The sequence below is a fragment of the Delphinapterus leucas genome, chromosome 2, assembly GCF_059928025.1.
Source record: "Delphinapterus leucas isolate spDelLeu-1000000601 "Yukka" chromosome 2, BTC_Dleu_Yukka2, whole genome shotgun sequence".
Classification (NCBI taxonomy): domain Eukaryota; kingdom Metazoa; phylum Chordata; class Mammalia; order Artiodactyla; family Monodontidae; genus Delphinapterus; species Delphinapterus leucas.
In genome coordinates this window covers 64,211,161-64,226,692 of record NC_143130.1, presented here as the reverse complement: position 1 = coordinate 64,226,692, position 15,532 = coordinate 64,211,161, and the positions used below count along the sequence as shown (strand labels likewise).

The 15,532-nt window shown below is 57.9% G+C and overlaps 2 protein-coding genes across 6 annotated transcripts; one reads left to right on the top strand and one right to left on the bottom strand.

Annotated features, from left to right (window-relative positions):
- Positions 1–793: 793 nt before the first annotated feature.
- On the top strand, positions 794–8,503 carry CPLX3 (complexin 3). Its single transcript, XM_022580030.2, has 3 exons — positions 794–1,051; positions 2,230–2,317; positions 3,998–8,503. The coding sequence occupies exons 1-3, from the start codon at positions 888–890 to the stop codon at positions 4,220–4,222; spliced, it is 477 nt and encodes a 158-aa protein (XP_022435738.1). The 5' UTR covers positions 794–887; the 3' UTR covers positions 4,223–8,503.
- On the bottom strand, positions 8,286–15,459 carry ULK3 (unc-51 like kinase 3). 5 transcript variants are annotated; one of them, XM_022580033.3, is made up of 16 exons: positions 14,779–15,459; positions 13,977–14,117; positions 13,772–13,892; positions 13,104–13,208; positions 12,459–12,602; positions 12,197–12,279; positions 11,513–11,668; positions 11,236–11,341; positions 10,961–11,028; positions 10,668–10,770; positions 10,467–10,531; positions 10,302–10,380; positions 10,186–10,226; positions 9,772–9,819; positions 9,550–9,616; positions 8,286–9,429 (listed from the first exon to the last, which is right to left on the bottom strand). In XM_022580033.3, exons 1-16 carry the CDS (start codon positions 14,878–14,880, stop codon positions 9,413–9,415), a joined length of 1,446 nt encoding a protein of 481 aa, XP_022435741.1. In that variant the 5' UTR covers positions 14,881–15,459; the 3' UTR covers positions 8,286–9,412. The 5 variants fall into 5 exon arrangements, with proteins under 5 accessions (XP_022435741.1, XP_022435742.1, XP_089763129.1 ...); XM_022580034.3 differs by having other exon boundaries at positions 10,988–11,028; positions 14,779–15,053; XM_089907003.1 differs by having other exon boundaries at positions 10,186–10,380.
- Between the last annotated feature and the right edge of the window lie 73 nt (positions 15,460–15,532).

The following is a 15,532-nucleotide window of genomic DNA, read 5'->3' as shown; positions in this document are numbered from 1 at the left end:
TTTACCTTCCAGCTTCACCTTAATCTCTCTGAAGGCAACCTCTTCTAGATGGTAGCTGAGAGTGGGCTCCAAGCAGGCAAGAAGGCCAAGGACTGGCTTGACTGACAAAAGACCAGATACCCCACAGGCCTTGAACCCTGGGCTATGGTGGGAGATGGAGTCACAGCTGTGTATAATTCTGTCCCCAAATTCAGCCAGAACAAGGAGTGGTGCCTCCTGGTCCAGCCCAGGCAGCATCACCATGAACAACTCTCTCTCGATGCTCCCTGTAGCTCCAGGGGTCAGCAGGGCAGGCGTGTGACCCAGAGCTCTGAGAGGCAACCCATGGAGCCATAATTGGGATTCCCTGCTCTCTGATCTCCCTCCCTTTCCCAGTGTCAAGCTCTCTGGGCAGCTGCTGGGGCAGTGGGTTGGAAAGAAGGTTGGGGAGGGACCAGGGCTACTCGCATTCCCAGCTGAAATCCTGGCTACCCGGGGGAGGAGGAAGTGGGCGGGAGAATAGGGAGCTGTGTACTAGGCGCATAACAGCACAGCTCGTTCCCCTGGGGGGCGACCCCCTCCCCGAACCCCTCGCGGCCGGCCCCAATCCGTTGGCAGCAGTGCCCAGAGGAGCTTGGCATTGAAGGAGGCACGTGGGGTAGGCGGGTGTGAGGAGCGAGCACGTGGTCCCGCCTCCTCAGCCCCGTGCATGCCCCCCGCCCCCTGTGAGGAGGGGTTTGGGGAGTTGGAGGCGGGCCCGGACAGGGGCGGGCGGTGGGCGGTGCAGAGCGTGGGGCTCCTGCCGCAGGCAGGAGCTGTCCGTAAGCCGTAGTGCTGAAGTAGGCGCGGACGTGCTTGGGTGCCCGCCGCGTGGTACCCGGCGCCCGGTGCCCGGGCCAGCGAAGACCATGGCGTTCATGGTGAAGACCATGGTGGGCGGCCAGCTGAAGAACCTTACTGGGAGCCTGGGGGGCGGCGAGGACAAGGGGGACGGGGACAAGTCGGCCGCCGAAGCGCAGGGCATGAGCCGAGAGGAGTATGAGGAATACCAGAAGCAACTGGTGGAAGAGAAGTGAGTGGGATCCCTTCCTGGCTCCAGCAGCCCTCCCCACCCCCCAAGGGCCGCGCGGCCCACCCTTAGGGCAGTCTCAGACCCCGAGCCCCTCCCCTACTTTTCTAGACGAGGTGAGAGGCTGGGATGCGCCCTCTAGGCTGCCCTCAGAGCCATCCCATCTCAAACCCAGAACCCCGCTCCACACTCGGGCCCAGGAGTGGGGGACGGGGAGATAGGGGCCTGGGACAAGGTGAGGGCACGTGCATTACTTGTTTCTGACGAAACAAGTAATCCCTTAATCCGATCTGGTCCCAGCCGTCTGTGTCTTCCAGCTGGAGCTCCTCTGAGCCTGAGGCTCTGAGAAAAGCGGTGCAGCTGAGGCGGAATCAGTCATGGAGACAGATCCTGAGATGGGGGCACTCATAGATAATTGAGGCTACTTGTGTGAGGACGACGCTGGGACAGAGAGGGAGCTGGGGTGGCGTTAGGGGCTGAACTCCACAGCTAAGCTGTTTGGGTCAGATCCTGGCTTCGTTTTTTTTTATCTGGGTGACCCTAGGCAAGTTACTTAACCTTTCTGTGCCTCGGTATCTTCTTCTGTAAAATGGCAATGGTAATAAAACATGCCTTATATATTTATGAGGGTTAAATTACTTAATGCACATAAACTGCTTAGCGGAGCGCCTGGAACATGGCAAATCATTAAAGGTTAGCTATTATTTCACTTAATCGTGATAACAGTTTTGTGAGTTGCAAAGTCTTATCCCCATTTTACAAAAGAGGAAGGTAAGTGACTTACTCAAAGACATAAAGTGGTAGTGGATTCAGGACGCGAACCCATGTCTGTCCTGAATACTTCGCCCCACACGACACAACCTGTCAGGAAAGGAAAAGACCGAGTCGGAGACCGCGAGGGACATATGTTAGGGTCCGCAGAGACAGCCAGACAGACACCCCCGCCCCGATAGCTCCCGTCCAGCGACGGGTACGGAGGCGATAAAGGGCTCTGTGATAGCTGGGAGAGGCAGTAAAGATTAATTCCGGCTGGTCAGAGCACCGAGCACCCAAAATACAGGCCCTCGGGCAGGAGGGATGCAAACTGCGGCCAGGACCCAGAGACCCTTCCCGCCCCTTCCTCGCAGACCCCGCCCATTTTCACAGCCCGGGCAGTGATTCCGCCCCCGGTGCCCCCACAGGATGGAGCGGGACGCGCAGTTCACTCAGAGGAAGGCAGAGCGGGCCACGCTGCGGAGCCACTTCCGAGACAAATACCGGCTGCCCAAGGTAAGCTTAGGAGCCCGGGCTGTAAGGCACCACCGGGACCCCTGAGCTCTGGGCTCCGGACTCCTTTGCCCCGCTCCCGGCGCCGCAGCTCTCAGGGAGTGTTTGATTAAATCATGGGTTCTCTCACTCGTTCATTCATTCACTGTTAACTGGAGCCCGCCAAGCCAGTGCTCGGGGGACTGATAGGTTTGTGTTTCTGGAGCCATTCCAGGCCCCTTCTCTCCTCCAACCCCCACTCACCCAACCCAGAGTCAGGCCTAGGCAGATGGAGAATTGGAAGGCAGTAGATTTTACCACAGGTAAAATCTCTTGGGGCTTCTGAACACCCAGGGAGGGAGGTGGGTGGAAAGAAGGCAGCACCTTCTGTGGGCCAGGCACTTGACCTTCACACCCTTACCTAACCCCTCAGTGACTCTGCCAGGTAGCTACTACCCACACCTACAAATAAGGAAACTGAGGCTCAGAGAGGTTAAGGGACTTGGCTAAGGCCATACAGCCAGCGAGTGATGGAACCGGGATCAGAGATCAAGCCTCTGCATGCTGAGCCTGCACTTGCTCCCGGACCCCTTGCTGCCTTCCAGAGTATGAAGTCTGTCTGCAGAGAGCAAAGGAACCCCTTTGGCTGGCCAAGCAGCCAGGAGGATGTCTCCCCTAGGTACTGCAGCATGAGATAACCATGTAAGTGTTCTACTCCTGTTGCCTAAGGAGGGAACCGAGGCACAAGCCACTCCCCGTGCCCAGAATTGTGCTAGACTCTGAAGAGAAACAGAAGCACAGGCTACGGTACACCTGACCTTGATCTTCCACTTGAATTGGAAGATCAGATATGTGAATGTCACATTCACTCACTCAACAAATGTTCACTGAGCCCGTGGCTGCCTCTGACTCCCCACAGCACACTAGTCTTTTGAAAATCTCTCAAAGGGAGAGTTAAACTCAGCTAGGAATGGAGTCATTCCTCCAATGCTCGCACTAAGCGTATAAGAGACACAACTCTGCCATCGGGGAACACTGAGTCCAGTAGGAGACAGCAGACTTGGCTGTAACTCAGTAGGACATAAAGTGGAAAGCCCCAGGGCCCCCAAAGGGACAGGGAAGTGCAATGACAGGTGCTGTGCAAGGAGAGCACAGATGTTGGAATCAGGGACATAGGTTTAAATCTAGCTCCCTCACTTCCTAGTGGTGTGACCTTGGGCAAGTTACTTAAGTTATCTGAGCCTCAATTTCCTTTTTTGTAAAATGGGGAAAACAATACCTACCTCACAGCGTTGTTGTGAGAATTAAAAGCACTCAGCTCAGTGTCAGCCACAGGATAGGTGTTTGGTGAACGGAACCCATCACTGTGATTGGTAACATCCTTCAGTGTAGTTAATGATAGTCAACACACGACTTAGCTGACTCAGTCTGTCTCTGAAGGATTTTCATGTTGTCATTACTCACTATGCTAGTGTCTTACCTTCAGCATCTCAGAGTGAAGTGAGGTGGTGTAAAAGTGCAAGGTCTCCATATCCAAGCGTCAAAAGCTTGATCCTGGGATGGGGGAGGGGGACTGAGCTCACTGGAACATGGAGCTCCAGAATCTTGGGGCCTGGAACCCAGCCCAGGCCTCCTCCCTGCCACTCAACTCTGGGTTCTCACAGACCTCCAACCCCACCCCACTCCTTTTCCTCTTCCCTTCAGAATGAGACAGATGAGAGCCAGATCCAGATGGCAGGTGGAGACGTGGAGCTGCCCCGGGAGCTGGCCAAGATGATTGAGGAGGACACAGAGGAGGAGGAGGAAAGGGCCTCGGTCCTTGGGCAGCTGCCCAGTCTCCCTGGCTTGGACCTTGGCTCACTTAAGGACAAGGCCCAGACCACACTGGGGGACCTCAAGCAATCAGCTGAGAAGTGCCACATCATGTGACTACTTCCCCTGGGGTTGCCCACTGGGGTGACCAGAGGGCTGGCCCCACATAAGTGCTAACAGCATGCCTCAAATTCCAGGGACCCATATCCCATCTTGGCTTTGTTACCCTGCCCCAGGCCAGCCCCAGGACCCTTCTCATCCATGGCTCCAATCTGCCTTCTGCTTTCTCCCTCTCCAATGGGACCAAAGTCCCCATTCCTCACCCTACCCCTCAGGACCCACCATCCCTACTCAGCCTGGGAAGGCCTCCCAATATTGTAAGAATAGGCCCGACCCTCTCTGGCCATGGCCCCAAGTTCCTGAACATAGAAGCACACATAGAGGGACACACAGAGGGACACAGAGACCCTGGCATATGCAGAGGGATATGCCGCAGATGCATCCTGGCCCACGCAAACACAAACACAGGCCAGCTCCCCTGGGTGCCTAGCTCCTCTAGACACCGACATTCAGATGCGCTTAGAGAGGGGCTTGAGGCAGACACCCTCAAGCAGTCAGGAGGCCTGAGTTCAAGTCTCCACATTTATTCTCCTTAAAACCCAGTGCCCTTTCTGGGCCTTATTTCATCATCTATAAAATGGGAATGGACTGGGTGATTTCTAAGACTTTCTAGCTTGGCCTCCCCGGCCCCTAAGAGTCAACCCCACAGCCCTCGTTGGGTAGGGCAGCAGCTGCAGCCATAGCCTTAAGCGGCTGCCACCGTGGGTTCCGGCTCTCGGAAGCTGAGTGATGCTGTGAGGGGCCTAGTGCCAAGGATGAAGCTGGCACTGAACAGCAGCCCAGGTGGCTCCGGGCCTTCTCTGGGCCCAGGGCCCAGCCAATTTCTGTTCTGTTCCTGTAGAACTCTCTCTGGATTCCATAGCTGGATTTCCTCTCTCAGCTCAGTGAAAAATAAAAATTCCAGATGACCTGCCTATTCTCCCACTTCTTACTGACCTCCAGGAGTCTTGGGTTTCACAGGCCCCTAACCCTGCCCTTGGAGGGGTGTCCTCTACCTCCCACCCACAGCTTCACAGGAGTGCCAGCTCCTATAAGATATTCAAGCTCTGCCCTCTCAGGGCCCTGGGCTGGGGCGGGGTGCCCGCACTGACTGAGCACCAGGTTCAGCCTGTGGCCAGATGAAATAACTCTGGGCTTTGAGGAGGCTGTGGCAGCCATCTGGATGGGCGGCACCTCAGGAAGGCTGGGTCACTACCTGAGACTGTAGGAGGGGCTGAGGCTCAACCACAGCTGTCTCTGGCACCTGTGCCTATATCCCCCTCCACACCTTGGAAATGGAAGGTGTAACAAAAAGAAGGCAGGGCAACTGTGTTCCAGCCCAGGCACTGCTGTGTGACTTTGAGCAGGTCCCTTTCCTTCTCTGAACATGTTTTCCCCCCTGTGAAATTAAGAGCCCCACCCCACCCAATAATAATACCTGTTTCAAAAGGTGACCATTTGTAAAGCCCTTGGCACATGATGGACCATATCAATAAATGGTAACCCATTCTTTAAAAAAAAGTGAAGAGTCCAAATCTCATCCTCTCATCCTGCTCACTGGTGTGTGTGTGGGGGGGGGGGGTGGGTATCCAGGAGACCAACCAGGAGGGTCCACAAGCAGGCCATCCCAGGGGCCTGAGAGGAACAAGGTGCTACAGGCTGACCCTGGTGCCCCCACTTGACACCAGTCTGTGGAGAAGCCAGCCAAGATTTACAGGTGGAAGAGCCGAGGGTTTGGTTTCAAGGGCAAAGCTTCTGTTAGGCCTCCTTTGTAAAATAAGAACAAGGAACATAAAACCTGTGCAATAGGTAATGTGGGGAGGGACAGGTGGAGGAGAGAGGACGAGGAGTTAGGAGGGTGGAGGCAGGGAAGGACGCAGGCCCAGGAGCTGGGCACTGCTGCTCAGGCTGTCACGCTGCGCCTTCTCTCTTGAGCATCCCAGGGGAAGGGGTCTGGGCCTCTGAGCTGCTCCTAGGCTGCCCCCCGGGGTAGTCACTGGACAAAAACCCCTCCTCATCTTCCTGGAGCTGGAGGAGACCAAGTCCCGGCCCCAGGCTGTGTGTGGGGGGCGGGCATGGGCCTCCTTGGCAGCGTCAGCAGCAAGGCTCACGTCAGCACTCCACCCTCCGGGGCCTTCTGCCTAATGGGATTGGACAGACCCCTTTCCCCTCAGTGGTTTTCAGGACCAAGAGCAAAAGAGGCAGGAATGTGGGCCATGGGGAGGCTGGGGGGTGAGCACTCACTGAACCCTCACACAGTGGGCTGGCTGGGGCCTGGGGTTAGGGAGCGGCAGGTTCCTTCCTCACAGCCTGAGAACCCTGAGCAGCTCTGACCTGTCTGCACGTCCCTGGAATCGGGGTGGGGGGTGGGTAGTGGAGGCTCTGGGGCAGGAGCTGGCTCTGGGGCTCAGGCAGAGATGGGCACGGAGGGCAGGCTGAGGGGTCCCCAGGCTCTGCTGGCCTCCCCCGCCTCCCGCTTCCTTCCCCTGCTCTTCTCCCAGGGTTGGTCCTTTGGGAGAAGGGTCCAACGCTGGCTGGGCTTGGGGGACTTAGTGGAGGTAGGAGGACAGGGCAGAGTAAGCGCCCAGATGCTGGAGGGGGCGGTGGGCAGCAGGGGGTGGAGGAGGCCTGCCCTGCCTTGGGCGCTTTCTTTTTTTTTTTACAGACCTAGTTCTAACTGGTAGTCAAGAACCATAGATACATCACAAACACTTGGGCACTTGCAAGGTTTTAAAGGTGAGAGACAGAAACAACCCTCACTCCTAGGAGAAAAGCCATATTCAAAGAAAGCCCTAGGGAGCCCCACCTCCTCTGGCTGGGCTGCCTCCCTCCTTGGCAGGTGGCTTAGACACATCTAAATGTCTTGCCCAGGAAGGGCCCTTCCCCAGGGCCTCCTCCACCTGCCTCAGCCTCCCAGGCCTTTCCTGTACCCAGTGCCCCCATGGGGGCCCACTCCTCTCCACATCCACATGTATCATAATACCAGGCCCCTGTTCTCAGACAGCCAATGCAGACATCACAAACAAACAACTGGGGTCTGAGGGGCCAACCTTTCATCCCATCATCCTTCTATTCAATTAGTCTCTCACAAACCCTGTCCTCCTCACTCCCGCTCTCCCTCCCACCCATTCTTCTCCACTCACCCACCCAGCTGGGTCCATTCATTCTCCTCCTTCCTTCCCCTCATTTTACTCACTGAGGCTTTTTCATCCAGCCCGTTCCCCATCTGAAAATAACATTTATTGAATTCTGGGTGCCAGGCTCATGTACGGTGACTCATTTAATCCTTAACATTCCCACGGGGCATTTATCTTCATCCTCATTTTACTGAGAAACAGGCTAATCAGTGGGTCCCAAGCTTCAGGGCCAAATGGCAAGGCCAGAATTTTAGCTATGCCTCCTGCCCTCTGGGCCACTGCTCTACACTGCCTCCCAACAGTCAGGCTTCAGGGAAATTAGGTCCCTCCTAACGTTTCCTTCCCTGTACAGCAGCCCTTTAAGGTCTGCACGGAAGGCTGAGCAGCCTTGGTGGCTGGCCAGGGGGTGAGCTCCCCTTCCCCTAAGTCCCCAAAGATGCTCCTGAGTGCCATTCAGGCCAAGACCCCATCAGTGGCTGGGGTGAGGGCTGCTGGAAACCACCCCAACTTGGGGGGTCTGGGGAGCTGAGCATGAACACAGGACACCCTAGAGGATGCCCTTTCCCCGATCTAGCTCACTGCCCACTCACTGGCCCAGGGTAAGAGCGGGTAGCGACTGGGGTGAGGGAGTGTGCAGTGCAGAGCACAGAGGGTAACAGGACTGCACCCTTGCCATTGAGCCCTCATCCACGTGCAGAGAGGAAGGGCCTTTGCCTGGGCTCCCAGGCCTGTGCTGGTCTCCTGGGTGGTGGGAGGACTGGTGGCTGGTCCACCTGACTCTCCCAGATCTCCCAGGGGCTAAGGGCAGGAGGCAGATGTGGCTCTCACTCCCCCACCCTGGGGCCTCCCCAGCCCTCCCTCATGTCACCCAGCTTTTCCTGGGGCTCCTCTAGTCCCAGCCTGTGAACAGGGGCTACCTCCAGTTTTTCCCAGGTCAAGAAGAGAACAAGTTTAGAAAATAATTTAATAGAAAAACAATGAATTACATTCTTTACACCCAGCCTCCTATAGGGAAGGCAGACAACTCTTGCCCCAAGGAGGCTTTTCAGGGCTGAAGGGTTAGAAATCACTAACACCCTCTCTGACTTTTTAGAAAAGAAACCCCTAAATAACTCTAGGTGTATATATTCTTTCCAGATTAAAGTCACTTTGTTCTCCTGAAAGCCCATGTAGGGGGTTGAGGAGATAGTAGCAGTCCCATTGGAGAGATGGGGAGACCCAGGCCCAGAAAGGGGAAGGAGCTTGCCCGGGGTCACACACTGGAGTAGCAGCAGTGTCAGACCTAGAATCAGGTCTCCTGGATCACCGGGTCCCCTGGAGCCTGAAAGGCCAGGCAGCCCCCATGCCTCCCCATCCCAGGCCAGGACCAGCTCTGAGGCCAGTAGGGGCATTCCCCACAGAGGGATGAAGGTGGGAGGAATGACTGAGGACCCCTCCCCTTGTACCCCCCAGGCCAGGGCAAGAACAAGGCATGGGATTTCTCAAATTTGCCTCACCTCTACAAAAGATATTATTTTCATGCATGAAGGATTATCTTAAAATATTGAGAGGGTGGGCAGGGGTCAGCTCCCAGGAAGACTGGTGAGTTCTGTGGGGCTGAGTGCATATGGTGGGATGGGTGCTCCCTGAGGGGTCTTGGAGTGCCCTGCTCCACTGCAAGGAGGGAGGTAAGTTGCAATAAAGGCTCCCAGGAAGGAAAGGGGTGGGCACAGCTGCCTCCTGGCAAGGAGGGGAAAGAGAACAAGTGCCCTGCAGAGGGCTCCCTGATCGTCTCAGAGCAAAAACAGAAATCAACAGGCTCAGGGCTCAGCAACCACCAAATAACAGAAGTCACGTGAAAGAAACACTCTTCTCCCAGAGTCCTCCCCACCCCAGTGCTCCCAGTACACACAGTGGGTAGGGGGTTAAGAGTTTTTCAAGTGGTGCTGGGGATGCTGGGATGTGGGGTGTCCCAGAGTTGCCCATCCAGGAAGCCTGCTCCGCAGGGTGGCAGAGGGCCACAGAATTCTGAGGGTCAGCTGGGGTGAGCGTGTCCCCAATTCCCAGTGACCTGTCCAATCATCCTGCAGCGTCACTGCAGAGTACAAGCTGTGGAGGGGAAAGTGGGGAGCGTCAGTCTCAGGTCTCTGGCAAAAGAGGCAGAATCCAGGGCTGCCCCAGCTCTCACCCCTCCTTGCGGGGAGGGTCAGACCCCAGGGCAGGACTCACAGCTACGAACAGACTCCGACAGCCCCTCTTTGTCCAGGGTCTCAGCTTCCCAATGAGACTCCCTCATCTGCAGAACATAAAGGGCAGAGACAGTGATGGAGAGGCCTTCAGACAGAGACGAGAGGAAGACATACACAGCGGGGAGCAGGGGACAGACAGCCACAGGCAGAGAGGAACAGAACACATACAGCTTCATCCCAGTGTGGGCCCCCATGTGCCCACCTTGACCTGCTCCTTCAGGTATTCAGCTCGAGCCATGAGATTCTGAACCTGCCAAGGGAAGACATGCCCATGGACGTGGGGCGAGGAGAGGCCTCCAAATTGAGCTCCTCCTCACTCCCGATGCTCTCCAGAACCCTCTGCCTCATTAGAACAACTTACCGCTGAGTCCTTATCTGCTCCTTCCTCCAGGAAGCCTCCCGATTGCTGCTGAGTTCCCAGATCCTGCCTGTCCCCTTGCCCTGACCTGAGCACCCAAGCCCTGACAGGGTGCGAGGGGCCACCAACTTAGCAAGGCTGTGTCGTCTAACTCCCAGACTTGGAGCACCCTGAGGGAACCCAAGGAGGTCCCCACAAATGGGAGCCGGGCAAACGGGGAAGAGGAAGCCCCCCGAGCCTCCCGACCCCAGTGGGCACCTCAGTGTGAAGCAGCTCCCGCCTCCGGCCTGGGGGCTCCGCTGCAGAGAGAGGGAGGGCACGTGGTGAGGGCAGGGCAGCCAGAGGCTTAGGGGAGTACGGTGATGGGGCCTCACCTGCCAGCAGTAGAAGCAGCTCCCCCAGGCCGTGCTGGTACAGGGCCAGAGCATCCTGCTCCCCGCCAGCCTCATCCTCCTGCAGCCACAGGGACACCAGGTCATTTAGGGGCATGACTTGGATTCCTTCCTGCCCTGCCCAGACCCCTCCCCCTGGCTACAAACCTTAGCCATGGCAGCTGAAGCCACTTCCAGGGCAGCTAGGAGGCGCGGCTTCTCCCGGGCCATCTCTGGGACGAGGCGCAAAGGCTCAGGGTGAGGGGAGCAGCCTGCTTTCTCATCTCAGGATGCCGACCCCAACCTGCCTCCCCCTCAGGCTGGAGGGAAGTTGCTGGGAACTGGTGGTCAGCCAGGATTGGGGCCTACCTCTGAGCAGGTCTCGGGCAGAGGTCCCCTGCCTCAACAGGGCCCGATTGGAGGAGGAGACGATGGCCTTGAGCTCCTCAGCCCGGGACACGTACTGTCCCACCTGCAGGAGGGCAAGGGGCCGAGGAAGGGCTCTCTCACCTTGCCTGCCTCGCCAGCACCCACCTCCAGGTTCTCCCTCAGGGACCGCCCCAAACTGTAACGTCAGAGGTCAACTGAGGCTGGCCTGACCCCCTTCCCAGGGAGAGAGGTTCCTCTAAGAGCCAATCCCCAGAGGCCCTGGGATCCCTCACCCATTTCCTCAGGGGACTCTCATTCACCTTCGCCTTAATTGCCTCCTTCCGCTGGGTGTCCACTTCATCTGCAGAAAGTGCGGGTTTATATGAGGAGTCTAGAGCGAGGAGACGGCTGCCCCACACCAAACCCTCTGGAATCCCCCAAAGCACTAAGTTCCAGATTTACCCTCTGCCTTGTCTCCCACAAAATTCTGGAAGGGGAGCTGCTTCTGGAATCCAGCCACTGCAGCTATGGCTGACCCCACCCCTGCTGCACCCGGCCTGGCACTCACAGTGCAGGGCAGGCACGAAGAAGTCCAGAGCCTTGCAGTAGAGAGATAAGGCGGCCGCGGCGTCCCCCTCCTGGTCCTTCTTCACAGCCTGCACCACCAAGGCGGTCTGGGGGACAGACAGATGAGAAGTCATGCCCACCCCCCATACTCACCACAAGGGGCGATGCCCTGAGCCCACCCTCTGTCTCCTGCTGGGCAAGTCACCTGGTCACCACTGAAAGGGGTAGATGAAACCCCCAACCTGCCCTCAGCCCACCCATCTCCACTGGTTGCTCACTGCTTGTGCCAGGCTCTCCCCACTCGGCATGTGCTCCAGGTCCACCCAAGGGTGGCCAAAGAAGTCCTGGAAGGAGATGCGGCGGCTGGGGTCCCGCTCCAGAAGCCGCTGCAGCAGGTCCCGGCAGTCCTGGGAGAGGGCAGGACGCAGGGGGAGCTGCGGGGGTGGGAGAGGTACAGATCACACTGGGCTCCGGCACCTCGGCCCCCAGCCCCAGGCGCCGGTCAGGACCACCCTGTCCTGGGACGCCCCAGAGATACACATTTGGCAGATAGAGAAAGTGAGACCAGGAAGAACAGTGATGGGTCAAAGTGTCGCAGCCAGTGAGAGCCAAGCCTCCTCCCCCAGGCTCCTGTCCACGCCCTCACTGGAACCCGTAGCTGTCATGGAACCCTGTTTCCAGATCCTTTTCCCCTCTCTGGAATATGTTTCGGGGAAGGCTGGGCCTAGGTCTGCTTTGGCCTTCTCCCCATGGAGGGCCTGCAGCGGGCTTTGCTCCCTTTTGTGGCTGATCTGAGTCCCTGGAACTGAATGGAGCCGACTTCCAGGCTAGAGTGTGTCCCAGCTCCACGAAGGTGGCCTGGAGACCACACCCCAGTCTGTGCAGGTGGCAGTGAGGTCTCCTACCTCAGGGCCCTGACTCTCTCCGCCCCGCAGCAGGTGCCGAGGCCCTGCTAGACCTACCTCAATAACCCGGTTGCTCCGGATCTTCTCTTCCAGCTCCGAGAACGACCTGGAGGCAAAGGGGGGCTGCCCGAAGAGGGCTTCTGTGGAAGGGAGGCAGAGCGGAGGCTGGGAGGGGATAGGGTCAAGCCTGGCCTGGCCCACTCCTGGGGAGCAGCCCCAGACCAGGAGAGTCAGCGTTCTCATTAAAACGCTTCAGGAGTGGCCCAGAGAGGCCTTGCAGTGCAGGCCTCCAGGTGGGGGCAGGGGACAGCACTCTCACCATACAGGATGACCCCCACGGACCAGAGGTCCACACGGGCATCGTACTGCCGCTGACACACCATCTCGGGAGCCATGTAGAGGGGAGAGCCACGGAGCACATGCTTCTCATCCCAGGGGGACATGTGCTGTGCAAAGCCAAAGTCTGCAGGCAAGAGGCCAGGCAGCAGGGCTCAGATTCCAGCTGCTTCTGCTCCTGGCCTTTACAGCCTCACCCTGGGCTCCAGTGCAGTTTCAAGTTAATGGGCCTCTCTGACCTCCAGTTTCAGGTTAAGGGGCCTCTCTGGCCTCCAATTTCAAGTCAGTTCTCTTCCAAATTTTATCAGGGGCCACAACCACTGCTTTCCCACCTCACACTCTCCAACAGTGCCACCACAGATTGAGTCATACTTTGAGCCCCAATCTTGGTGACAGATAAAGTACTAACCCTGGTCACACTCTGAAACCTGACTCTGGTCACACACTGAGCCCTGAGCCCGCCCATGACACTGCTGGAGTCGAGCCTGGGTAGCCTGAGAAAGGCCCTACCTTTTGGTGATGGGGCCCATCCCTGGACCTCCCCAGTCTGTCACTGTTTGATGACTCAGTAGAGGGCTCCATGAGAGCCACCCTCCAAACCTCCATGCCTTTTGTTCCAGACTCATACCTGCCAATTTAAGGTGGGGCTTCTCCAAGGAGCTCAGCAGAATGTTCTGTGGCTTCAGGTCCAGGTGAGAGATGTTCCGTTCATGCAGGAACTGCAGGGCACTAGCTGGGGAGTAGGACCCATGCAGAGAGACAGGTCAGAGAAGCCCATCTCCCACACCCTCTCACCTCCCCAGCCTTATATCTGCCCCTTCAAGCCTGCACAACCCCAGTTCTGACCTGGCTGGTCTACCAAATGCTTTACATACAAGCACAAGGCTCCCCCTTCTGCTAAGAATTTTCCCCACCCCCACCTCAAGTGACCTCCTTCCTCCCTTGTACCCCTTCACAAGCCTCCCATCCTCCTAGAAGCTTCCCTAGATGCCCCAGCCCTTTAGGTCCTTGCTCTCTTCCTTAGCAAAGCACTTGGGTCTTTGGTATGTTCTATAAGGTCTTTGCATTACATTCCACGTGTGGAAGCCTGCACTCCCCACACATCGGGCTCCTCCCCGTCTCCCTCACAGCATCCTTAAGCCAGGGATGGGCACATAGGAAGGATGGGCCCTAAAAATCCAAGCTGGGCTGGGAGACGACTGCTATGAGTGTCAGAGCACTAAGCCTGGGGTAGGGGTAGTGTGAGAGGGCAGAGATCATGGGAAGGGGTGTCAGGCTGGGGTCAGAGGCTTTTACCCAACTGCTGCATGAAGACCCGAGCCACCTTCTCAGGCAGAATCCTGCGGGTATGGATGAAGCGAGACAGGTCACCTCCTGCACAGAACTCCATGATGAGGTAGATGTTGTCACTGTCCCACTGTGGTTAAAGGCAGAGAGGAGGCTTGAGGAGAGTGTCTCTTCTCCAGCCCCCTTTAGGGGCGGCCCCATCCCAGGCCCACACCTGGAAGTCTTTCAGCTGTACGATGTGGCGGTGTCGAATGCCCTTGAGGATCTCAATCTCTGTCAGGAGGTTTTCCACAGATGCCTTGTTCAGACTCTTCTTGGCCACGCACTTTATGGCTACCACCTCACGAGTATCCTTCTGTGGGGAAAGGAGATTTGACGGCTCTGCCTTGAGGGTACCAGGGACTATGTGTGGCCAGAAGGGCTCTGGTTCCCTCTGCCCCTCTCCCCCTCACAGGGCCTACCCACTCACACTAGCATCCAGGCTTCCCAGCTGCCCCTTCTCAGGCCAACGAGGCACCCGGATTCTGGAATCCCGGCTTCCCCGCCAGCCTGGCGTTCTCTGCCCCACAATCCCTTTCATTGTACTCTAGAGTGCCCCTGCTAAAGCATGTTATTCACTGTTCTAAACTGCCCACTCGGCTTCCTAAGTGGGTCCAGCCTTCTAGAACCCTGCCCCATGCTCCTCCCAGACCATAGGTAGCCTCCCTGTTTTGAGCCTGTTCTTCAGCCACTGACACCGAGGCTCCATCGAGGTCTCCACCTGTCTCTTCACACAACAGGGGTGTGTGTATGTGTGTTTGTTTTGAAGACCTATTGGTGGCGGTCACCACCCACCTCCTCCACAGAAGGTCGGCCTGGGACAGGCTCTCACACCCTCTCTAACCCTTTCTAGTTTCCCGGCCCGGCACCCGCCTGGGCTTGCTCAAGGTCTGGCGGGCACCGGGGCCAGGCCCTCAAAAGTTCTCGTGCCCCCGATTCCTGCCTCGCACAGAAGCCCCGGGGCGCCCCGCACCCACCTTGGCGTAGGCCTTGTACACCGTGGCGTACGTGCCACTGCCCAGGCGCTCGGTGAGAATGAAACCGTCCAGCCGCGGGGGGCCCCAGCCAGGGCCCGCCATCCCGACCGCCGCGCGCCCGCTGCTGGGCGCTTCCTGATTTCCGGCGCCGGGTTCCGGCCAGGAGCCCAGAACGGACAGCGCGCGGCTGTAGGACGGAACTCCACGCTGCCCCCAGCGGAGCCTGCCGAAAGTGCAGCGCGGCGGGCGGGGCGGGGCGCCGGCTCCCCACCGCCCCCGAGCCCCGCCCCCTCCAGGGGCTCCAGTGGCTGCTCCTGGGCGCCTCCACCGCCTCCACCCGCACTGGAAATCACATGACCCGCCAGTACCCGCAAGATCCGTTTGGGGATACTGAGGAGCTCGCGGGCCTAACGGGAGTTAGTGGAGGCCAGCAGACGAGGTCACCTAGGGAATCCCATCCAGGCTCAGACAGCATCCTAGAGATCGCCCACGTGAAGGGGCGATAAGAGAGAAGCCCGGCTGAGCAGGTGTGTAAGACGGGGGTGGGGGGGTTCAAAGAGGTCCCCCGCCCCCAAGACCAGCAGCTCTGAAAGTGGAAGTACTGGGACGAAAGTACCATGGAAGACAACAAGCAATCTCAGTACGGGGCCAGCCAGGGAGTAGAGCAGCCAGACGCAGAGTCTTCACTGTCTCCTCTCGCCTATGGCTGGCGTGCCTCAGCCCCTACCCTATGGGCCACTCCCATCCTCCCAAG